Source organism: Megalobrama amblycephala, linkage group LG24, assembly GCF_018812025.1.
Source record: "Megalobrama amblycephala isolate DHTTF-2021 linkage group LG24, ASM1881202v1, whole genome shotgun sequence".
Classification (NCBI taxonomy): domain Eukaryota; kingdom Metazoa; phylum Chordata; class Actinopteri; order Cypriniformes; family Xenocyprididae; genus Megalobrama; species Megalobrama amblycephala.
This window is the reverse complement of record NC_063067.1, coordinates 20,780,308-20,805,098: the sequence shown is the minus strand read 5'-3', so window position 1 is coordinate 20,805,098 and position 24,791 is coordinate 20,780,308. Positions and strand designations below refer to the sequence as shown.

At 36.2% G+C, this 24,791-nt stretch overlaps 4 protein-coding genes and 1 long non-coding RNA gene across 9 annotated transcripts in view; 2 read left to right on the top strand and 3 right to left on the bottom strand.

Annotated features, from left to right (window-relative positions):
• The window catches only part of spen (spen family transcriptional repressor), a 34,094-nt gene extending 27,960 nt beyond the window's left edge, over nt 1–6,134 (bottom strand). The window contains exons 1-2 of one of the 4 annotated variants that reach the window (XM_048178375.1): nt 5,901–6,134; nt 3,017–3,337 (exon numbers count right to left, since the gene is read on the bottom strand). In XM_048178375.1, coding sequence (XP_048034332.1) covers nt 3,017–3,337; nt 5,901–5,983 — 404 coding nt within the window. In that variant the 5' untranslated portion in view covers nt 5,984–6,134. Of the gene's footprint in view, nt 1–1,243; nt 2,904–3,016; nt 3,338–4,125; nt 5,739–5,900 lie in introns of those variants that run through there. The other 3 variants (XM_048178376.1, XM_048178377.1, XM_048178378.1) reach the window with 3 other exon arrangements.
• Nucleotides 6,135–6,160: 26 nt separating this feature from the next.
• On the top strand, nt 6,161–7,911 carry LOC125260160. Its single transcript, XR_007182977.1, has 2 exons — nt 6,161–6,298; nt 6,889–7,911. It is a non-coding gene; the product is annotated as an uncharacterized LOC125260160 (long non-coding RNA).
• Nucleotides 7,912–8,177: 266 nt separating this feature from the next.
• Nucleotides 8,178–11,406, bottom strand: tmem82 (transmembrane protein 82). Its single transcript, XM_048178380.1, has 7 exons — nt 11,277–11,406; nt 11,071–11,157; nt 10,193–10,265; nt 9,871–10,048; nt 9,362–9,779; nt 8,526–8,707; nt 8,178–8,436 (listed from the first exon to the last, which is right to left on the bottom strand). The coding sequence occupies exons 2-7, from the start codon at nt 11,153–11,155 to the stop codon at nt 8,356–8,358; spliced, it is 1,017 nt and encodes a 338-aa protein (XP_048034337.1). The 5' UTR covers nt 11,156–11,157; nt 11,277–11,406; the 3' UTR covers nt 8,178–8,355.
• Nucleotides 11,407–11,462: 56 nt separating this feature from the next.
• On the bottom strand, nt 11,463–13,687 carry sult1st5 (sulfotransferase family 1, cytosolic sulfotransferase 5). The gene is made up of 8 exons (XM_048178381.1): nt 13,584–13,687; nt 13,187–13,342; nt 12,978–13,106; nt 12,744–12,841; nt 12,532–12,658; nt 12,329–12,423; nt 12,017–12,197; nt 11,463–11,932 (listed from the first exon to the last, which is right to left on the bottom strand). Exons 1-8 carry the CDS (start codon nt 13,657–13,659, stop codon nt 11,820–11,822), a joined length of 975 nt encoding a protein of 324 aa, XP_048034338.1. The 5' UTR covers nt 13,660–13,687; the 3' UTR covers nt 11,463–11,819.
• A 2,409-nt stretch (nt 13,688–16,096) lies between these two features.
• On the top strand, nt 16,097–23,664 carry szrd1 (SUZ RNA binding domain containing 1). 2 transcript variants are annotated; one of them, XM_048177948.1, is made up of 4 exons: nt 16,097–16,268; nt 17,831–17,880; nt 17,963–18,232; nt 21,957–23,664. In XM_048177948.1, exons 1-4 carry the CDS (start codon nt 16,218–16,220, stop codon nt 22,069–22,071), a joined length of 486 nt encoding a protein of 161 aa, XP_048033905.1. In that variant the 5' UTR covers nt 16,097–16,217; the 3' UTR covers nt 22,072–23,664. The 2 variants fall into 2 exon arrangements, with proteins under 2 accessions (XP_048033905.1, XP_048033906.1); XM_048177949.1 differs by lacking the exon at nt 16,097–16,268 and adding an exon at nt 16,341–16,532.
• Nucleotides 23,665–24,791: the final 1,127 nt, after the last annotated feature.

The following is a 24,791-nucleotide window of genomic DNA, read 5'->3' as shown; positions in this document are numbered from 1 at the left end:
TCATCTAGTTTATTAACAAACAATTAAAATGTCTCCTTGCTTTTTTTCCGACACATTCATAATCATTACTTTTGCCAGTGCTTTGCGGCAAGCTTTATGCGTGCGCCTGGGTGCGAGGCTTATATTCTATCACCCAGTATATATTTAAGTAATTAAATTAATATAACATGTGATTAGTCGACTATTGGCTTAAATGAATGAATACCAGTCGACTAGAAAAATCTTTAGTCGGGGGCAGCCCTAATTAGATTACAAATAAAAGTAATTATTTCATGTACTTTTTCGAACTTCGAAGAAAATATTAATATGCAATAATTCATGATAGGTAATCTATTACAAGTGTAGTGTTCTTAAAAATGACAAGAAGCATTTTGCCTTAAGTCCCCTTAACCTCACAACAGAGCCACCAATAGTTTTTTTATTATTAATAATAATAATAATAATAATAATAATGTTGTTCTTCATACAGCATTATGTCTGTTCTTCAGAAAAAAACTAATATTCTGCAAATATACTGACCACCAACCATTAATAACTGTATGGTTGCCAAGCAACATAGCAAATTTACACATTAATATATTAGCTATTTATAATACAAGTAAATTTTATCATTTTCAATCACTAAAAGTTTGAAATAATAACGGACCTGTTAAATTTAAAGCTTGAGATACAGCTTCTCCAGAATAAGTATCTGTTAGTCAATGAAAGTGAGTAATAGTGAGCATGTAGCAACAAATCTGACCTAGTTAATCGGTTTGGTTTCCATTAGAAAAAGATGCTTTTGTTTAGTGAAAGCCAGCTGTGTAACTTGACTGTGATCAACCTTACAGTACATATAGTCCACTCCTGTAATTTCCACAAGAACTGACAAACAGTGGTGAAACATTTCATCACAACACTCCACAGCTCATTTGCCATCTCCTCCATTTCCACAGAGCTGTAATGTGTTTGGTCAGCTTTGCTGTATTCTTTAAAGTCATTTGAACCTTTTTTCGTGATATGCCTCAAACACTATTCAAATTATTCACGTAGGTAAAGCAGAGAGGCAAAAAGCCAGGGAGTGTAAAAGAGAGTGAGAATCAGGAAAGGGACAGCAAAGTGAGGTAAAAATCTGCAAATGCCAACAAGCTACTAAAAACAGCCTGTTTAACAGCTACATCTGTTAGTGGGAGATGGAAAAAAGACAGGGGATCAAACTAGGGGTTAGAGAACAGCTAATATACACAGGGCAGAACATACCAACCTTTTCAGACAGCGGTAACCCGACCTACAATTCCAAATACAATTTAGGGAGACAGAACTTTGTGAGCAAAAAAGGGGGTTAAAAATGTAGAATGTAAAAATGGTAAGAAAAAAAAAAACCAACGAAGTAATCCTTATCTTTGAGGATCCAACATAATAGTTCGGCCAAAAAATAAATAAAAATCCATGCATCTTAAAAAAAGAAGTCAATATCGATATGGGAAAAGCATATGGAGGTAAAAGTCAGGCGGTAGAATGTCCAACTCAGATTCAGTGCAAAGAACTCCCATCAGATCAAAAACAGGCTGGAGAAAGAAGTCCAAAAACATAATAAATCCATAATTTGGTTCTTCATAGAGCATTACTTCTGTTCTTCATTTTCATTAGTCCTTTGAAACAAAATTTCTCTGTGGATTTTTAAAAATATGAAGATGTAAAATTGTTCTGCATGATGCCTCTGAGACTTTAAATCCCTCTTCAGTGCAGTTAAAATCCTGCCACCAACATACGGCTGAAAACAGTTCACTTTCCAGATATCCCATCAGAACAAGGTACCAGTGTTCTAACCGCTGTGACGTTAATAATCCAAGTCAACTCAGAAAACATGGGTGTTCGATCAATGTTTTACAAATCCCAGTGGAATTTCATTGACGTTTGGAAAAAGAGATCAATAATCCATTGGCATTGGAATAGTCCATTAGAAGCAGCTGACTTTCATCTTAGTTATAGTGTATCCACAGTCTGCTGTAGTTCCAGATCCGTTATGGGGCTTTGTAATCCACTGGGATATTTCACATCCAAAGTGAGTAGTCTTCAGCCCCACAACAGCAATACCTCCATGCTTTACTTTGTGGATCCAAAAATCAGTTAATTCTTCAGGAGAGTATACCATATACTACTTTAAATCCATTCTTTTTTCTTTGGCGTTCAGGGAAAAAAGCAAAAATGAACTTAAATGGTCTATAAATAAGTAATGAATAAACAAAGAGATTTGCTCACTGTGTTTCTGTCACATTCTACCATGTTGATCAATGGCAGAAGTCTCCCATGTAATTAAAAGCAAAACCCTAACACCACAAATAATCCCAAAAAAAAAAAAAGAGAAAAGAAATTGTAGTGACAGAATATCCTTGTCATTGGGTAATATTAATCCAGTGTGATTAAGAATCCACAGAACATCCAGAGCATTCCAGATCATCGAAGGGAAAGAACTGATCCTAAACCACCCATTTTATTAATCCAATTACCAATCAATGGGTCTTAATTGATCAACACTGTAATCGTGTTACAATAACAGAGTAAAAACACATGAAGTAAGACATTAATCCACCTTGGGCGGTACAGTACTCCAGAATAGGGCAATTCCAGGTAAGGCCGCGGTCACGGATGCGTTTTCGCTTCCAGAAATCCCGGAATATTTTGATATCCAAAACATGCCCTGGATTCTCTTCGCAGCGATATCCAACTCTGAGAGAATCCCCATGCAGAGGCACGCTAAGCTCTACATAATGATTATGAATTTCGATGCATGTTCACCATGCTTTGACAAACTTCAAAACTGGCTCATCTTTACACGGTGAGCGATGACAGACCTCAACCATCAAAGTGTGATGCCCAAATCACTACCCTCCAGTGTGTTCACTTAATTTCCCATATGTCCCCTGCCCCCAAAACAATAAATTAGCCCAATTAATGACGGAAATAATTGGGAGGGAGAGATGAGTTACAAGAAACGAATGGTCCCCCTGCCTTCAGAAAAACTATGTCCACTTACCCGTCTAGTCTGCGTTCAAAGCGTCCCTCTCTGCTGTGGAGTGACACAGGGGGCCCATACACAGGGCCCCCCGCCCCCCTTGTGAACCCTGAAACATCCCGCCCACGAGTGGCTATGGACAGGCTATCATCCAGGCCTCGAGCTGCACTGGGAATAGTTCCGGGCTCATTGTAATCGGTGCGTAGGTCCCTGTCTCCCATCTTGTTGACAGAATTATGAGCTTTCTGAGCACTCTTAATGTCCACAAAATCCACAAAAGCTGCCACTCCACCCTCCGATCCACGTTTTGGAAGGACCTTGACACTCTCCACACGTCCATACCTTTAAAAAAAAAAAAAAAAAAAAAAAAAAAGAACAAACGGGTATTAACTAGTAGCCAAACACAAATGCATTGCATGATACTTGCAGTAAATTACGCTGATATGAATAACCATTGTGCATACTGCCAATCCACAAAGAGCAGATTTGATTGTGCAAAAGAAAGAGTGAAAACAAACCTGTGTGCCAGTCATTTGTGCAATATGTAAATAAGTAGATTCAAATAAAAACAACCTGCCTTCTGCATCACCACACAAAGATGTACCACTGTATGAGTAGTATTAACCATATGCCAGTAATTCCTCCCTTCATTTGAATACATCCAATAATTATGACAGGAAAACAAATATCAGATTTTGATAGTCTGTTTCTGGTGCACCACAGCATTGCAAAACTAGTGCGGTTACACCATTAAGATGTATGTATGAATGCCAAAAATCAGTCAAATGTCATCATTGTCAAATCATTAAGGCTTGAAACCTCAGTATGATGTCTTGATCTGCTCTATACCTCTTCAGGACATGTTTGATGAACTTATGATCTAGGCTTAAGACATATAGGCTTAAGCTTCAAGTAAATATACTAATATCAATCATTAAACAACTAAACAAAACATACATAAATATAAGACAGGTGTACATAAGGGTTAAAACAACACTTGGTAAGCAAAGTATGAAAAAGACTAGGCAATTCAAAACAATAGGCATTCAAATGGAGGCTCTAGGTGAGCAGCTGTCTGACACACCAGTTCTCACACTTCACAACACAATCTCCGTCGCCATTTTACAAACCTATTCACACTGCTTATTCATTCTCCCGTCCCCCATCTTCAATAAGTACCTCTGCCGCACTGACCTGAGCTTTGACAGTCACCGTACACAAATCACTTCGGGGTACCATTTATTTTCTTTCATTTCATAAATATATATATATAGCTGCATTTCTCTCCTGTGTATATCAGAAAACAATTTCTCCTTTAATATTGCTCACAAATGAGCATGAGCGTGTTTTAATTTAGTTCCCGTTCAAAGGGCGACCGTTATTACCACAATTCAAAGCTAAATAGACAGGCATTTGAACAAAAGGCTACCGTAGAGGCAACAAAGCGCTTGGTCCAAGATGAATAAATTATTTACTCAAATCTTAGATGTAGGTTCATCTCATATTAGTGCGAAGTAATATCTTACGCTCATAAAGTCCAGCCTGAACATCTCCAGCACAATACTGGCTATACAAAAACACCATTATAATGAGTTGGATCACACCTGCATTTTTCAAAGACTACGTCTGATCGTATTTGTACAAATACGTAACTGTCCGTAATGAATGTGGTCAATGAAGTCGTTAAACAGTCTTTAGTGAAGGCAAGGCAATTTTATATGTATATCTGCTGTTTCAAGGCAGCTTTACAAAAAATAACGTTAATGTTTAGAATATCTTCATGCATTATAGTCGCATTTAGCATATAGTTTGAGACTTTAAGCAGTTGAGATTTGCTATAGTATCGCTTTATGTGAGTATACTGTATATATGCGGATGAAGTTTGATATGTTTACACATAGAGAGCTGGGCGATAATACCGTTTACGTTTTATAAACAATAACGCAGCCGACTTTAAGTAGATGTGTTCAACGTTTAAGTTAATATACGATGTCACTCCTAAGAAATCTCGCCACGTTATTTCAGACGAGAGATCAGGACAGATTCACACCATTTGCTTTCAACAAACCGTGTTATTCTGATTTCGTAACCCGTGGATTCGATGAAAAACGACACCTCGCATTACCTGAATCCAAACAGGTCAGACATTGGCATAGGTATGTGGGTGCAACGTGCAGACGTGGGTGTTTTTAACACTGAAAACAATTAAAATAATGTCTTGCTGCCATGAAAGACGAAATAGCTGAATATACATTCACATCACCGCCATACACAAACTTCTGACTGACAACTTAAAACGTCCGATTGGTGCAGCAGTAGGAACTGTCGCCACATGCTCTCAGACTAGCATAATGATAATTTGCAGGATGGTCGTGAACATTTTCATACATGAACTCGTCTTAAAAGTATCCCCACGTTTGACTTCTTATAGATGCAGCCACGGTCACCGCTTGCCTGCCATTCATGACATCTGAGCCGAAGAGGCTCAAAACAACACCCACTGTAATGCCTTTAATAGTAGACACCATTTAGCCCATTCAACTCGCTCGCAGTATTTTTTTCAGCCATCCAACAACAGAAGTTACTACCTTTATGTTGGGTTACTGACGTCTGGGGTGCAAATTAAAGCAAGCTGAAGCCAATATTTACGCAGCTACAAGTAATGCGCTTGAAGGCGACCCTCCGTGCTAATTAGCAACCTAGCGACGACTGCGACTCTCGAAAGCTAACTCACTAGCCAGCGTACATTAAGTGAGCCAAAACAAGCCAACTCAATAGCAGCGAAAGTTGTGGCACACATTTAAGGTGTTAAACTCTGCACCGGTGTGCTGCTATTGTTTTCCCCCAATTACTTGAAGGAAGCACATTGCTGGATGTTGTCTCGCTCTCACAAATCGTCACTTACCGTTTGAAGTGCTCGATAATTTTTTCCTCTCGTACATTTTCTGGTAAATTCCCCACCCATAAATGTCTGGTTTCCCGGACCATACTGCGTTTTGGTGTCCCCCGATCATACAGAAGATTTTACAGAGTTAAATCCGACTGAATGTGTGTTACGGTGGGGCGAGTAGTTCCTCTGACTCGACACTACGATTGGACCCGCTTGCACTTGAAAGCTGTGTTGACTACGAGAGCCTGAACCTTGCTGTCGAGGAGCGCGCTCCGGTTCTTGACGAGATCGCGCATATGCAATGAGCACTCGGAATACCACATGGATCAAATCGGATAAGACATATTGAATATCACCTTTAAATGTTAAAATGTGCATATACGTTGGATTTATGCCCTGGTTAAGGTTGCAAGGTAAAAGTCAGACTTGGTTCCCTTTGCTTTAGTTTGACATTTGACAGGCTATTTGAAGAACAGGACTTTAAATATGCAAGTTAATCATAATCTTGGGGTGTACAGTGTATGTGACTTGTGGTTTACCGCAAATTATTAATGACTCAGTGGCTTGGACGGTGTTGACAGTATGCTTCACTATTGCTGCTTTGTATACGTTTATACATCCATTTGTTTTCCCAAAATCCAGGTGGGAACCATCTGTTTGATATACGACTCACAAGTCAAAACAAATCATGAGTGCCTATTAGAAATAATTTTGACAACTGGATCTATCCAGATAACCTAATAATAGTTCCACCTGCATTTGTGGGAGATTATGGTCAGACATCTCCCCGACCTAACTACAAGAACGATATCTTTTTATAGTAATTGAAAAGACAAGCATCGCGTTGAATGTAAGCTTAATAATTAATACCAGTTTACAAGGGTCCAACATTAAAATAAGAATGATTAATAGTATCCAGCTTGCGGCAATCAATACCATCTTAAAGAAAATGCCCTATCATATACCATTTCCTTATTAAAATAAACATTTGACTGTTTTCCAGCCATGCACGAGGAGTAAGGTTTGATTTACGCATGCGCCAGAATGCGGCAAAACAGGGACCGCAATGGATGAATCGCGCATGCGCTTTATACGCCCACATAGAGTTTTGACAAAGAGCAATTACAAACCCTCTGACTGGCAGAAAATTCTGGAACTTGTACTGAGGTGGAGCTGGTTCTCAAGCAAGCCACATACTAATCTTGAGTCTTCACGGGAATTGCATGGACTTTCTGGATCTGCCTAAATCCTTATTATTTATGGAATTTAACTAATAAAATGTAATTCTTTGACAGTGCTTTTGGAATTGGATTTGGGATTAATTGCACAATGGAAATACAAATGCGCAATTTAGGCCTATACAGTATGGTTGCATGTTATACAATAAATTAATCCCCTTGGATACTTGGACACCAAATGTTCCTTTTTTCTCCGCTCCTAAACAATTCAAGACGGTGTGGCAATCTTCTAAGGACAAGAAGACATTTACTGCTTTACTAAGTTACTAAAAAAATATAATTGTAATCTATTTATTCGGCAGAGGAAACGACGGGTTTGTAAACAAAAACAAGGACAAAATGTGGAATGCGTTTGAGAGAAATGTTTTGTCCATGTATGTCTGAGTGCATGAAAACATCTTGCATAGCCTTACTGTGAAGAATTAAACACCCACAGATTAAATACCAGACCAGAGCGATTTACAAAACAGATCACACACTCGATGTTCTTTATTGTTCAGTTGTTACTTTTTGGCGCCAGATACCAAAATAATGTTTTTTTGAAATATGACGCCATTTTGAGCATAGCCAAGTGTAGACAAAACCAGCACAACAAAAGAAGTGACAGCGCCGCGGCCATTTTGTTTCCAGTGGAGTTATTTTTGGGTTCAAGTTCAGTTTAACTTCTTTAGCGCTTGGGTGCTGCTGCCAAGGGATTGACGGAACTTAAATGTTATAGGGCTCAAAAGATGTTAAAAGCCACCACGTAATTGTGTTGTGTAATATAAAAGTGTAATTGCTGCTTTGAACTGTTTTTGTTGTATTTTCTTTATATTATAATGCGTGGGTGACTTCTGAATAGCCTTACAACTATTTGCTCAAACCAAGTCATCATAGATAATCCAAAATTAATATTGTGACAAGAACTGAATTAGAAAACTGGGATTATGAATAATGTATAGGCTAGGTGTAGAGGGAATTCAGTTCACTATATAGGCCTATATACAGTGAATGGCTGTATATATTATGATAAAAGCTATTCATAAGAAGGCCTTCATTTCATGCAGTACTAAAATAATGAGGGAGTAATGCATTTATTTTAAGGACAGAATAGCACATCTATTAAATGTACATTTTTTAGACAAAACACAGACCCTCGTGGGGTTGTGTTTACAGCCTGGTATTTACTGAAGCAGCAATGATTGTATTTTGAGAGAATATATAATTTAGGTTAAGTGTGTTTTCATCCAAGATCAGTCAAATTTTTCCAGTTTCTTTTGTTCTCCCTGGTTTTCAGGTCTTTTTAATGGGCCTTTAGGCATGTAGGTGGCATGCTGCAAAAATAAAGTATATTAGTTATCTAATGGATGATGTGGGGATCAAACAAAGACATCACCAAATACAATTCATTATTAGTGCTAACCTGATATATGGCTTCCAAAAGGTCTTGAGATGGTAACAGGCATGCAGCTTCACCAATGAAACAGATTAGAACATGGAGTACATCTGACCACCTGCCCACTGTAATTAGTAACACGAAAAGGCCACCCAGTCGCACAACAACTGTATTGAGAATCTGCTGGCCAGGCTGTTGATGGCGATCCTCTGAAAGAATCAGTATATATTCATGATTAGACTCAAAAGATGAGCAATGTTGGCGTGAAATGTACTTACATGCTGTTCAAAAGTCTGGGTTCAGTAAGATTGCATTTTTGTTTTGTTTTTCCAAAGAAATTAATACTTTTACTTAGCAAGGACACATTAAATTGATCAAAAGTGACAGTATTTACTGTCTGAAGATAATTATAGGCTAATGTTTAAAAAAGTCTTCTGTTTCAAATTAATGCTGTTCTTTTGAACTTTCTATTCATAAAAGGAAAATATATCACATTTTCACCAAAATATTAAGCATGCAGCTCAACTGTTTTCAATATCGATAATAATAATAAATGTTTCGTGAGCACCAAATCAGCATTTTACATGCTGGATCATGTGATACTGAAGACTGGAGTAGATAATGGCTGCTGAATATTCAGCTTCGCCATCAGTTGCAGTTTAAAATATATTAAAATAGAAAACAGATAGGCTATTTAAATTGTAATAACATTTCACATTATTACTGTATTTACTGTATATCTGATCAAATAAATACAGCAAAAAAAAGCCTAATATAATTTTCTGAATTCATAAATGTTTTTATTATTTGTCAAGGGAATTCCAGTGCTGAAACCACTAAGTCTTATAATTTCTTTGTCTTACCATTCATATACACAACCAGAAGTATGTAGCAGATTGTGAGTGGGGTCCAAAATCGTAGAGCCTCACTGGTTGACAGAAATTGTTGGTTTATGTTTGATATGGCAGCGATTCCAGACACACTAAAAGTTATAATTAGGGCAATACAGAGCCAGGTTAATATGTAAGAGCCAGTGGTTAAGAGTCCAATGCAGAGTCCACAATAGCGCTGTGTGCTATGTATTAGATACATTGTCTTTACATGTCTCCAAACTTTGCTGCATCGGCTTGCCAAGAACCAGCTCAGTCCAAATGCAAGGAGGAGGCTTAACCAGCCTTGTGGTGCCCCCTCATGGAGGAAATTAAGGCTGCAGGTTAGTGCGCAGCCCAAAGAGAACTGGCACTGGACAAGCAGCAGTAACAATGGGTCAATTATCGAGTCCTAAACAAAAAGAACAGGAATGTTTTATCTAGAATGATTATGAGTTGTCATGCAAAAATGTTTGAAATGTCACAATGAATTTTGTTCGTACTGATCCTCCTGTGATCCGTGCTGAAATGGCTCTAAGGGAGAACTCTAAAACTACCAGTGATGCAACACGGGACCCCACAACGGAAAGAACCGCTGTAAGGATCCAGAACTGGATTTTCTCTGTTAGTCCACCATTAAGTCTGTTCTTTTGTTTAAGGTTTGTTTCAGGATCTGCAATACTTAAAATGACAGACAAGTGAAATATGCAAAAAAAAAAAAAAAAAAAAAAAAAAATCCACACACCATCTAGCTTTATATGTATTATTATCATCAACCATACAGCATGGACTTAATAGCAAAGCACACATAATTAATATACTTACCTTTGTGCCTCAACAAACAAGTATGTTTTTAAAAGGTTACGGAGAATCCAGATTCCGCAAGCACCCACAAGCCCTGTGATTAACATAAAACACACAACAAATATTTGGAAACATTACATTTTTTAATGTTTTTAAAAGAAGTTTCTTATGCTCACCAAGGCTGCATTTATTTAATCAGAAATGCAGTAAAAACAATGATATTGTGAAATATTATTACAAATTAAAAGAACTGTTTTCTATTTGAATATATTTAAAATTTTAATTTATTCCTGTGATGGCAAAGCTGAATTTTCAGCATCATTATTCCAGTCTTCAGTGTCACAAAATCCTTCAGAAATCTGATTTGCTGTTCAAGAAACATTCATTATCAATGTTGCAAACAGTTGTGCTGCTTAATATTTTTGTGGAAATCGTGATACTTTTTTCAGGATTCTTTGATTAATAGAAAGTTCAATTAACAACTTTTATTTGCATTCATTACATTAATTTATTAAAGCATTTATCAAAATAGAAATCTTTTATAACATTATAAATGTCTTCACTGTCATTTTGGATCAATTTAATGTATCTTTGATAAATAAAGGTATTAATTTCTCTCTTTTTTAATCTTACCACAAATGTTTGAATGATATAATTGTTTCCACAAAATGTTAAGCAGCACAAAACATACTGTAATATAATAATATATCAGTATATATTTATATTATATAATAAAATACTTTAATATTCATATATATATATATATATATATATATATATATATATATATATATATATATATATATACAATGCATATAGACAAAGATACCATCAGATCATTTGCTTTTAAATATTAGTTATACATCAATGAATTAACTCCTTTATTTGAAATGAGTCACCTTGTAAAACACTATGTACAGGAATAGCACTTGGTGTTAGCCATGTAGGAACACTTGGCACAAACCAGGAAATGAAGGACAACATGCCTATGAAAGTGAGAAATTGTTTAATGCACCAATCACTTGTTTACATACTAGTCAAATTGGCCACACACACACAAACAAAAACAAAATCTTAACAAATCAAAATCATCAATATCACTGACCTTATTTTGTTACATTCAGTCGCGTTGTTTGCGAACCTCACTCACGTAAGACCTTTATCATTTACAGATATGAGAGTTGGAGGTTTGGTAGGCTAGATCTCAAAGGTCACTTAGGCCTTGATCACTTTTTACGACTGTATGAAGATTTGATTTATTACAGCCACAAAGTTTTAATGTATTTTTTTTTTTGGCCTCTTCCTGTGATTCAAAGCTTTGAAAACTATTATTTTTTTATTACACTTCTGCCCTCTGTTGAGGATTATTTCCATTTCCGGATACAGATAACATGTATGTCCCATTGATTTCATGAGGGCACTTGAACTTTACACTGCATACAAGAGCTTTGAATGAGTAACAGCTACCACCCATTCACACTACATTAATATTACATTGTCTTGGTCATCAAAAAATACAGGTAAACACAAAAATAGGAGCAAATGGGATTACATATATTCAACATTAATAATTAATAATATTTAGTCGTTTATGAAACTGTAATTATGTTTTCTGGGCTAGGAAACAGACACACTCCATCTGAATCTTTCATACTGTGAACCGTATTGGAATAGGACAATCAGCCATTAATCTGCAGTAATGTTCCTCAAAAGCAGCATCCTCTTCTGCATTGAAGTGATTCTTCCAGTCACCAACCTCACCTTTAAAATAAAATAAATAAAAATTCAGGAAAAAAATAATAGGAAATATCCCGAAAAGATTAAATCATTAATTCATACTTCAACCTTTTCTCATGAACTCTGAGGCTGTACGATCAAAGATTGTGTCTGGAATAGTTGAGTAGTTTGCCATGGGGTTTTCTCGCATAGCAGAAAACGCTGTCATTTGCACAATATGATCTAGCATACTTTTCGATAACTGCTTTCCAAGGAATTGAGCAATGCGGATTACTTCACGAACAGGGTCCTGAAATGATAAATAAGTTATAGGCTACAATTTATTCAAATACTCAAGCAATAAGACTTAAGTACTGAGACTTTTTATAGAAAAAAATAATAGGCTATGTAATATGAATGTTTTGTAGAAAGCAGATTGACCTCTTTCATGTCTTCAAAGAATATGTAAAGGATTTTCTTGTTTTGCCTTTCCCTCCAGTATCCTTTAACATGGTCATACCAGGATCCCCAACCCACTGAAAAAAAATGATTCAGTCATTACGAGTTCATTCAAGTCATCATCATTTAGTCCGTTAACTTTTAACACGACACAGAATAAGGCAATATAATGAATTATGACTCACATTGCCCTGTCATGAACTTTTCCAGATATTGCTGCCAAGTGCCAGGCTCTGGCTGGGTAAGATTCATGCGGTCAAAATGATAATATGAAACCACAGTGTCTTTCGGATTACGGGCCATATATATAACCTATGGAGAAATGCAGGAGGGGTTGGCATTCACAAAAAATAATGTTATATTTTTAAGGCTACAGCACATAAAAACTTCTTTTAACCTTGCAACCAGCCTCCCAGAAAGAACGAGGCACAAGTTGGATAGGAAGATGAGTTTTGATAACACGAGGGGGATCCATAACCTCCAGCTTAGTTATACCTAAAACATTACACAGTTTATTAGAGGATAGCATAAACATATAGGCTATATAACCATTACGCCTATGGAAAGTCCCCTTAAACCAGTGTGTGTTAAAGTTGCCAAACATTTTCTTTTTTGGTTCTATAAAACATACCAGCACTTAAACCATCTGGAGAGGTCATCTCTAAGAACGGCATGCGCTCTTGAGTAGGCGCGCGCCTGCACCTTCCAACATCCCCTTCATTCTGGATGTGATCCACTACTTCCTGTGTCCATGTAGTTCCTTTTACAGACGATATGGTTTTATTATTTAAATTGATTTGTGTTGACTTCGTCTCGTTGTTTCCTTCTTCTGTACTCTACCTGCTTTAGGATATGTGGCAATGAGCAAATCCTCTTTTGACGCCTGGAACTGTTCCACTCTTGCCCAGTACTTCACCACCCGCTCTGGTAATGGGATACCCTGAATTGGAAACAACGCTTCCCGTGTTGTCCCATCCATTTTCCCCTTATAACTAGCTGTGATTAAGCAAATAACCGTTTCATAATTGTTAACCAAAACATGGTAATGTGTTTTATATTATATAAGACTTATATAAGAGTCCAAATCGTTTCAAGGCTCACTATGATTTAGCATGATTGATTTGCTGTTGCTGAATGTTAAACGACTTAGTAGCCTAGTACTACAAAACGAAACACGAAATAATTAATACGCTGTTTTTTTTAATTAGCCTATTATTTAATTCCTATTAGCAATTACCTTGAGAACTTTGGACTGAAGCAGACCGGGCACGTGAGAGATGTGTTTTATAGTCGGTATACTGGTTTGTACACATTCTTGCTTTGCAACGAAATGCGCAGTAGAGTGCGCACTTGTCCTTCAGACGTGCTTTATCCTCTGAAACTATTTTAAAACCATTTTCTGTCGTATAATTATTATATGATAATTATATAAGATGTTAAAACTACAGTATACAAACCCTGGCAAAAATTATGGGATCACCACACTTGGAGGAAATTCACTCAGATTTTTTACTTTTTAGCAAACAAACAAATCATAGATATAACCCCAAAAAAAAAAAAGTTTTCTTAAATAGCTTAACATTCTGGCTTCATTAAACATGCCTTCAACAAAATCACTTATATATTTTTTATTTATTAATGGCATGTCTTTTTACAGATCAAGTAGAGGAAAAAAATATGGAATCATTCAATGTTGAGGAAAGAATTATGGAATCATCATCAGCAAAAATAAAAAATACAATTAGTATTTTGTTGCTCCTATTCTGGCTTTTATGACTGCCTGAATTCTTTGAGGCATGGACTTCACTAATAAAAAACAATATTCCCCATCAATCTGTTTCCAGCATTCTCGAATAGCAGTTGACAGCAGCTTTGGAGCCTTAGACCAGTTTTTTCAATTTCCACCATAAATTTTCAATTGGATTGAGATCCGGACTGTTTGATGGCCATGTCATTGAGTTGATGTGCCTTTCCTGAAGAAAAGCTTTGATGCATTGTCATCCTGAAAAATGGCTTCATCATCACCAAACCTATTTTCTATGGGATGAGAAAAGTGTCCAAAATTTCAATGTACACCTGTACATTGACTGTTGAGGTAATGATTGCCATCTCCCCTGGTCCTTTACCTGACATGCAACCCCATATCATAAATGAGTTGGGAAATTTGACATCTTCCTTGGTCTGCCTGTATGTTTTCCTTTTATAACCTTCCCACTCAGTTTATACTTGCACCAAATTTTAGACACAGCTGACTGGGAGTAACCAACTTCTTTGGCCACACTCCATGTTGAAATTCCTTGTTGAATGAGTTTTATAATCCTTTCCACTGTTTCAACTGACAGCTCATGAAGCCATGTTTCCTTTCAATTAGCCAAGTCCAACAGCTTGTGCTATAGAGGATGTTTTGTTTTATACATTTTTGCAATATTACTTGAAACTGTCTTGACTAACTGATAAAAGACTATTTATTAGGAATAATATCAATATACATCATCTGTGCACAAGGTAGGGCCTTAAAAACATCAGCCAATCGTTTACGCGATCATCGCATAAACGATTGGCCCTCTGGCTTGTCAATCAACTGCCATGACGTTCCTTGTGAGAGACGTGCGCGCTCCAGTAACTTTCCACAGGCACCGCATGCAATGTTTTTGTCAGGAGTAACAACTGCAGATTATGAGTTACCTGCGATGAGTCCGACATAATGAATCCATTAACACGACACAGCGAATGCCGGTGGTAAACAAACACTTGTGTTCCAATACTCGTGCACAAGTTTTGGGAGGCGTTCCCTCGAAATGAGCTGTGAAGGAAGGGGGTTGTTCTTACGCACGCGCTCATTTCAAAAACTCACTAACAGTCTTTGGTTTCTCAGTCGTTGAAAACATCCTCTATAGCACCTTTAAGGTGTGTGAGCACTCCCTTTTAACTGATGACTAATTAGCATTTTTAGACTTGTCCTGGTATTTGTTTTAGAAATGGAAATTAAAAGATGATTCCATCATTTTTTCCTCAACATTGAATGATTCCAAACTTTTTTCCTACTTGATCTTGAAAAAGACATGCTGTTAATAAAAGATATGTCAGTGAAGTTTTTTGAGATATGTTTCATATAGTCATAATGTTAAGCTATTGAAAAAAAATAAATTTTTTGTGCCATATCAGTGATTTATATCAGAGTTTCAGAGTTTGCTATAACATAAAAAATCTGAGTGAATTTCCTCCAAGTGTGTTGATTCCACACTTTTTGCCAGGGGTTGTAGGACTAAAAAATAATAGCATTTGACTTGTACCTATACCTATAAAATAATTAATATCCTTTTACTTAATGAAGTGTATGAGCACTTTATAAGCTACTTATAATAAAGATGCTTTAATGCTTAGGCTGTTTATTATTATTATTATTATTATTATTATAAATGAGTGTTATGTTTTGATGTGTCATTTGAACAGATGCACTGTGTTATTGTGTTCATTTTATTAATTAAGTCTGTGCTGTTTATGATGAATAAAAGTAGCTTATATGTGCATTTTTCCTGTCCATCACTTTAAAATCTGTATGCACATTCCATAAATAGAGTAAAAACAGAAACTGAAAGATTTTTTTTTAATTCGACGGAAGTTGAAGAGGTAAAATCTGTAATATAAGCTATTTTAGGCTGTTTACTATTCATTTTCTATGAAGTTTGTCATTTTTGGGGCACTTTTGAAATGAATGTCCAGAGGCCACAGTAAGTCTATCCTCCCTGCAGCAGGTGGCGCTACCGTGTAAGACTCACTAGCTCACTAAGCAGCTCACTGACGCTGTAGAGGGAAAATGTGCGTTAGCGTGTGGACTGAGGGAAGCCCCTAGTTAGCCAAGAGTGGAAACATGGATGATGAGGAGGTCGCCGAGAGCTGGGAAGAGGCCGCCGACAGTGGGGTAAATATGCGATAGCTGCGCTTTCTCCGCGCTTGCACAAATTGTCTTTTCAGTGTAGGCAGCCTCGCGTGGAGCATTAGAATGATTCATCCCACTGGCTTCATGCTAGCTTGCTAGTCACGCCTGTGTATTTAGAGTTGGGCGGTAGGCCGCAGTTAAAGGGAAACTGGTCCCAAAACAGATGTTGTGGGATATTTTTACTTTAAACCAGTAGGTATAAATAGAGACGATTTTGATGATGGCAGCTGGTGAAGCGGCACGTTCGTGAGTCACGTTAAACAATTTGTGTTCTAAGCAAATGACATAAACTAACTGCTAACTAATGCTAGTTAGCCGGTGCAACTTCTGTTGCATAAAAGGGAGAAATCTTTCTTTGCCATCGCGTCTGAAACCAAAGATGGCTGCCGAATGGACTGAGACTTGTTGGATGTCATAGACAAAGTATTGTAATCGTGTCTTATTATGTGTGTTCAGAGTTTATTTTTATGCGGAAATACGATTTGAAAGCAGCTGAGTATCGAGGTGGGATAGTCCCCATTCAGACAGTCAACAGGCGGTTTTCACAAGTTTTCAGTTTCTCTTGGGGTCTGTTGTAAATTATACTGTTTGCAAATTCACATCTTTATTTAATATAAGTATTTGTAGTGATTTGGGATAAAAATGGAAGGTTTGTCCAAAAAAGAAAGTATGGCTCTTGTTATAACTTTCTGCTTCTTATAGAGATGTGTGGTTCTCGTGAGCCGTGCTATTGTTTTGCGGATTAATTTGAAAGAATAGTTCAGTCAGAATGAAAAAAAAATAAAGGAAAACTTTTCATCACTTTACAGACCTTTTTTCCTTTGTACAAAATAATATATGTTGAGGCAGAATCTTATTGACCGACAGTCTCAGCAGTCTCCATTCACAATCATTAAAATTGTTTTCAATACAATGAAAGTAAGTCGTGACTGAGAATGTTTTTCTCTCTAACATCATCTGTTGTGTTCGACAGAAGAAAGTCATACATATTTCCAACGAAAAATATGAATAATTGATGACAGAATTTTCATTTTTGGGTGTACTGTCTCTTTAACTGTGCCCTTTAACAGTGAAAAAGTCCATTGGTGTCCATTGCTTTTCCTTGTCTCCTGTTTACTTCGCTCTGATTTAGTGTGTATATCCGATAAAGCAATATATCATAATTTATCATGTCTGCTTTCAAATTTTGAACTCTTTTAAAACAGACTTGTTTTTCTTAAAGGTTGGCAGTAACATCTACACCCCTGCCATTAGGCTCTGTAAACAAGTTTCCCTCCATTTAAATGTTTCCTCTGTCTCTGTTTAGAAAGGCCATATATTGTCTACCTACTCAGGCAGCACTCTGTAATTCGGTCCTGTCATTAATTTAGCCACTGCACTATGGATGTATAAATAACTTTGTGAAATTGAAAACTTGCTGCGGCTTCAGAGGCCCCCTCCTTGAAGCGGCATGACTGTACTGTTTTGTAAGATTGCCTCATGCTTTAATATCTCCAATAGAATAAGTTTTATTTAATTTTTGTTTGTCTTGACTTTGAACTTAGGAAATGGAGAGAAGACTAGAGGAAAAGCTTCGAATCAGTCAGAAAGAAAGGTATGTCAGGTCAACCCTGTGTTTTGAGTCCATGTTTTGCGCCTTGTTTTACTCCTTATCTTTTTTTTTTATGCTCTTCCAGACTTTCAAGTGGCAGTTCGAGCCGTTCTCCAATGAGAACCGCGATCGTAATCCAGGATGACTCCCTCCCCGCGGCACCCCCACCACAGATTCGTATTTTGAAGCGACCCTCCAGTAATGGATCTTTAGGATCATCTGTGACGCAGACTCGACCCTCCCCGCAAGTAAAATCCTTAGCTCAGCGAGAGGCAGAATACGCAGAGGCCAGGAAGAGAATCCTCGGCAGTGCTACTCCTGATGACACACCACAAGAGAGACCCAATTCAGAACGGTAAAATACTGACATGGTGAATAGAGCAAAACTTATCATGGTTCTGGAAGCTAACATTTTTTTTTTTTTTAAGATAATGTATAACCTTTCCCATGCGTTCTCACCATTAGATCTGAGATTGTGCTGTATATGCTTCGATAATCTCTATTCAGTTTTCACAAAATATGGTTCAGATCAGGTCTCACAATGCTTGGTATCAATGTTCTCTGTCAACTCAGGTTTTTTCCAGAGTTTGCGATTAAGAACAAACAGCCAATCACACGAAACACGGAGAGCATCCGTTTGACTTGTTCTTGTGAGAGAGATGGCACAATTCATTTCTCTTCTGAAGATTAAGATTGTTATGAAAAATATAATGCATTAATAAGGCAGGAATAAACACTGCTGCAGCAAAAGTTTGAGAAGGCAGCTGAAAGAAAATATTTGACTATATAAATGCACGTGAATCAAACAAATAGGCCTAATAATTTATATGGATTCACAAAGAGCTCAAATGAATGCATGTGAATTTAATCTGTTTTAAAAACGTCATATTAAAGCATGTATTGTATTTATATTAATTTAAAAGCAAAGTTTAACATTAATGGTCAATTAATATAATTTTTATATGAATAGGCCTATATAATATGAATATATAATTATAATTCATATAATTTAAATACAATAAATAATTAGCAGCAAAAGATGGGAAGTTTTGTCTCTCAATTTCTTTCACTCTAAACTGCTTTAATTTGGAGAGATTGGTCCAGATTTAGTTAGATTTAGTTTATGATCTCTAACCCAGAATAAAACCTCCCCTGGAGCAGGTTAGCCGTGTAGCGTAAGTTACCATGGTGATGAACACAGCTAAAAAACCAATCCACCTTCTTGAGCCCGAAAAACCAAAGTTTGCTCAAACTATCTCAAACTTACCTAGGTAGCAATTGAAACCAGCTTCATGCAACAGGCCACTGATGTCACTCTCACTTAGGGCTGCACAACGATTAATCGCGATTAATTGTTTGCAAAATAAACGTCTGTGTTTACGAAATATGTGTGTGTTCTGTGTATAATAATTATGTATATACAGTACAGTCCAAAAGTTTGGAACCACTAAGATTTTTAATGTTTTTAAAAAGTTTCGTGTGCTCACCAAGGCTACATTTATTTAATTAAAAATACAGTAAAAAAACAGTAATATTGTGAAATATTATTACAATTTAAAATAACTGTTTTCTATTTGAATATATTTCACAAAGTAATTTATTCCTGTGATGGCAAAGCTGAATTTTCAGCATCATTACTCCAGTCTTCAGTGTCACATGATCCTTCAGAAATCATTCTAATATGCTGATCTGCTGCTCAAGAAACATTTAATGTGTACAATTGTACAAAATATTTGTGTACAATATTTTTTTTTAGGATTATTTGATGAATAGAAAGTTCAAAAGAACAGTGTTTATCTGAAATCTAATCTTTTGTAACATTATAAATGTCTTTACTGCCACTTTTGATTGATTTAATGCATCCTTGCTTAATAAAAGTATTCATTTCTTTAATTTCTTTTCAAAAAAATAAAAATTCTTACTGACCCCAAACTTTTGAACGGTAGTGTATAATGCTACAGAAGCTTTGTATTTCAGATAAATGCTGTTCTTTTGAACTTTCTATTCATCAAGGAATCCTGAAAAAAAAAAAAAAGTACACAACTGTTTTCAACATTGAAAATAATCATAAATGTTTATTGAGCAGCAAATCAGCATATTAGAATGATTTCTGAAGGATCATGTGACACTGAAGACTGGAGTAATGATGCTGAAAATTCAGCTTTGCCATCACAGGAATAAATTACTTTGTGAAATATATTCAAATAGAAAACAGTTATTTTAAATTGTAATAATATTTCACAATATTACTGTTTTTTTACTGTATTTTTAATTAAATAAATGTAGCCTTGGTGAGCACACGAAACTTTTTAAAAACATTAAAAATCTTAGTGGTTCCAAACTTTTGGACTGTACTGTATAAATACATGCACATACATGTATAAATTTAAGAAATATATACATGTATAAATAAATATACATATTTATATATATTTTATATTACATATAAATATAAATATTTTATATATAAATATAATTTTTCTTAAATATATACATGTATGTGCATGTACTTATATATACATAATTATTATACACAGAACACACACATATATTACGTAACAGACTTTTATTTTGCAAACGATTAATCACGATTAATCGTTGTGCAGCCCTACACTTGGAGGAGACTTTACAGAGTACTTGACTCTTGCATTGTCAGTAAAAGATCTGGACCAAAAAAATGGATGGAAATAACATCACAACATTTCTTTCCATCAAGAGGTGCATCAATTTTTGGTCAAGATCTTGTATTGACAATGCAAGAGGTGAGCACTCTGTAAAGTCTCCTCCAGCACATCCCAAAGACTTTCAGTGAATTTAAGGTCTGGAATCAGAGGTGCCGATTCATGTGTGAAAAATGATTCTTCATGCTCCCTCCCAAACATTATTTCACAATTTGAGCCTGATGAATCTTGACGTTATCATCCTGGAATATAGCCATGATGTGTCTTCGTACATGGTTATTTAAGAAATGAAAAGCTACATATTCCATCAATTAGGGTTAGAAGAACTGTTGCCAAACATATAACATGCTAGAGACATAATAATCACTTTAATAATGATCCAATCATAAAGGGTTAAAGGGTTAGTTCACCCAAAAATTAAAATTATACCATGATTTACTCACCCTCAAGCCATCCTAGGTGTATATGACTATCTTCTTTCAGACTAACACAATCGGATATGTATTTAAATGTATCCTTGCTCTCCGAGCTTTATAATGATTGTGAACGGGGGGCCAGATTTTGAAGCAAAAAAAAAAAGCATCCATCCATCATAAAAGTAATCCATACAAGTCCAGTGGGTTAATAAAAGCTTTCTGTTGTGAAGCAATGGGTTTTTGTGAGAAAAAACATCCATATTTAAAACTTTATTAACTATAATAACTAGCTTTCAGCAGATGGCTGTACTCGTCGATTTGCCGCAGAAGAGTAACCTCTGACCCGATGCAGTGATGAATGTGAAAACGCAGAGGATGAATTAGAAGTTTAAAACGATTTTTGAAAAATTATAAAAGAGAAGAGGAGCTTGAGTTTGTTGCCCAGCCCAATTTGTTTGAACTGCGAGAGGTGTCTAAGCTCACGACATTCCTACATCGCGTCAGGTGGTTACTCATTTAGCGCAAGTCGACTTGCACAGCATGCGTACGGTCGTCCACCGGAAGCTAGTTATTTGAATTGAAGTTTTAAATATAGATATTTTTCTCACAGAAACGCATGGAGTCGTATGGATCACTTTTATGGATGCATGCATTGTTTTTTTTTTTTTTTTTTTTTTTTTTACTTCAAAATGTGGCCCCCCATTCACAACCATTATAAAGCTTTGAGGAGCAAGGATATCTTTAAATATATCTCTGATTGTGTCTGTCTGAAAGAAGATATACACCTAGAGGATGGCTTGAGGGTGAGTAAATCATGGGATAATTTTCGTGTTTTCAATTAAGTAGTGTATTTAAGAAATAGGCTAGAAAAGTACTTCCAGTACTAAAGATGCAGCAATTTTGATATTTATGAATGGCTACTTTAAAATGTCAATTTCATATTTTTGATTGTATATTTTACACGTTGTCTATCCTCAATCAGATCTCCACGTGGAAGCAGCCATACACTTTCAGAGGAAAACAGATCAGGAAACCATGTGGTTCGACAGCCAGCAGGTCCAGATGGTACACAAGGCTTTCACCACCAGCGCAGATAGGAATAGCAGCCTTTCCTGGGAGGAAGGGAGAGGCGATAGTGGGTCTCCCACAATACGGTTGAAAATCTAATCATTTTTATCAATATTTAGGATGTGAGTTTTTCAAATAAGTATAAAACCCTCTCAAATCCAGCACGGCGTGTGTGGAATGTAACGGGGGGGGGGGGGAAGAAACATGATCCAGAGGAGCGGATGGGGAACGTTCCCCACTTTTTACACTGTGATGAGGACCTCGCTTCCGGACACTGCTCACTGTGATGTCCAGCCCCCACCCCCGAAAATCTAAATGAAAATAGAGAGAAACGAAACAGAACTGCAGAATGATTGTTCCTTCCTCACGTAACTCAGCCGTCACTGGCAGCCAGCCTGAAAAGTCATGCAAGCAAGCCCTATGAAAAGACATTTGAAACTGAAGATAACAAGTCCTGGATGTGCTAAAACCGATAAAAGGATGGTATGAGGCACCAGCTTCCTTCAGCAATAATTCTAGAAATATCACTAATTATTCAGACCTCCCTTCCACACTGTTCTCTCAAGCTTTTGTATTGCTTGTGTTTGTCTTTTGTTTTAATTTTGCTTATTACTGGCTCGGTCTGCTAACTGCCATATGTTTTTAAATGGGTAAGAAACAGTGAGGGTGTAATGTGGAAACTTAAGCTGACTTTAAGTTCTTTATTGTTTACGGTTTTCTTTTTTTTTTTTACTCATGGGTCTTCCTCTAACTGTCCTGATTTCTACATAAAGTAAACATAATAAAAAACTAGTAGAAAATTAAATGAGTGCAGCAAATGGCATTTTTAAACCGTTTCTATGCCTTTTATATGATTTAAAAAGGTAGTCATTTTTAGATCTGTGCATTTTTAAGTGAAATCCAACGGAAAGATGAGTTCTGTAAATATTTGTTGTGCTGGGGAGAACTGGAGGGAGTGAAGCGGGGGGGGGGTGATTTTGCTGGCTCCCCTCGCCTCACTTCCTCATCAAATCTGCTGTTGGCCATTTTCTTTTCTCTCTCTTTTTTTACTTATGTAGGAACTCAGGTTGTTGTGAGGAAATATGAGCAAATGAATGAAGTTGTGTATCAGTGAATAGGTTTTTAACTGAATGATGGTGCAATGTTAAGCTTACATGAAGTATGGCTTCAAGATCATTTGAAAAACACCTCTATGACTGGATTACAGAATATCCTATAAGAGATTATTTAACTTTATTGAAACCTAAGAGAAAAGTATGTCTCACACCGGTGGCTTAACAACGCAACTTTATTGGAGTGTTAAGTCAGTTGACCTAGTTGCTTTGGCTCTTGCAATACAATGTCTATAACATGGAGAGCCATACTACCTTTTTTGACTGTAACTCCTTGCTTTTTTTTTTTTTTTAATTTCCTTCCTAAACCTTCCTCTCCTGTGATGTCCATGAATGATATCTCTGACTCCTGCAGTTTATGGAAATACCCTTTAATCTGATATGTCATTGTTCACCCATTGTGCTGTAACAAATCAGACCAGACGGGTTTGTCATGCCCTGCCTGAGAACACAGAAATCTGCCTGTAAATACTTTTCAAAATGCCCATTTAATAAAGACTTTTTAAATAATGTCTCTGGATAACATTTTTTTAAAATAATTAATTTCTTTTTTTTCTACAGAATGTTGCAGTGTTTATTATAAAGGATTTATCCGTGCATGTCTTTTTTTTTTTTTCAAATTCATATGCCTGAAATACAGTCCCTCTCTACTTTTCTTCTTCTAATTCCAGAAGCCATTTCACTAATTTACATCACAAATTTAATTATAGGGAATAAAAGATTATTGCAACTAAAGTTTCATGCCAACTTTAATTGGTTAATCTTATATCAGTGATTCTAAATGGGGAATTTTTAATTTTGTCTTTCCTCGTGGCATCTAACTGTTTATAGACAACACAAACTAGTCCTCTTCTTGAAGCCGCTACACGTAAGAAGAAAACGTCGGCATCAAATGAAAATTCACCATGTTTTCTAAATGGATGTTATTTATCAAATCATCTGAGATTATTTGACAGATGCCAGATTTTCTAATCACAAATCTCTGGCTAATTTGGTTCTTCAAATGAATTTGCAGATTTAATTAAAATATCTGGATTAAGTTGTCTGATTTTACTGTGTGTTCATTGGAAAGGGCAGATATATCTACACACAAAACTATGATCGGCAATGCAGTGATTGGCTGGCATCAAGACAGCAACGTAATGACATCATATAATTAAAGGAAAAAGCAGGCAAAATGACATGTAAATGTTTGTTACATGGGTTAATCATTTCCTTTTTTCACAATTTGTAGTATTTTACTTCTTTGTCAAGAGTAGCCTACTGTAATTAGCAATTCATTTAATTTTACACATTAAGTGGATAAAGCTTCTTAAGGGTCGATAACATATTTCTAATGGCACAGCAGACAACATTTTTTACATTGTATTATTTTTTTAAGTTATCTACATATCCTGCACTGCATCAAGCTACCCTTATTATAGATGTCACAAACTATGTAATGTAAGGCTCCAATAAATTATGAGATAATTCATATTCACTGACTTTCATATTATGGTAAAAAAAAAAAAAAATACTATGGAAGTCAGTGGGGCTTATCAACTGTTTGGTTACTAGCTTTCAGCAGAAGAAAGAAATTCATATAGATTTGGAACAACTTAAGGGTGAGTAAATGATGACAGAATTTTCATTTTTGG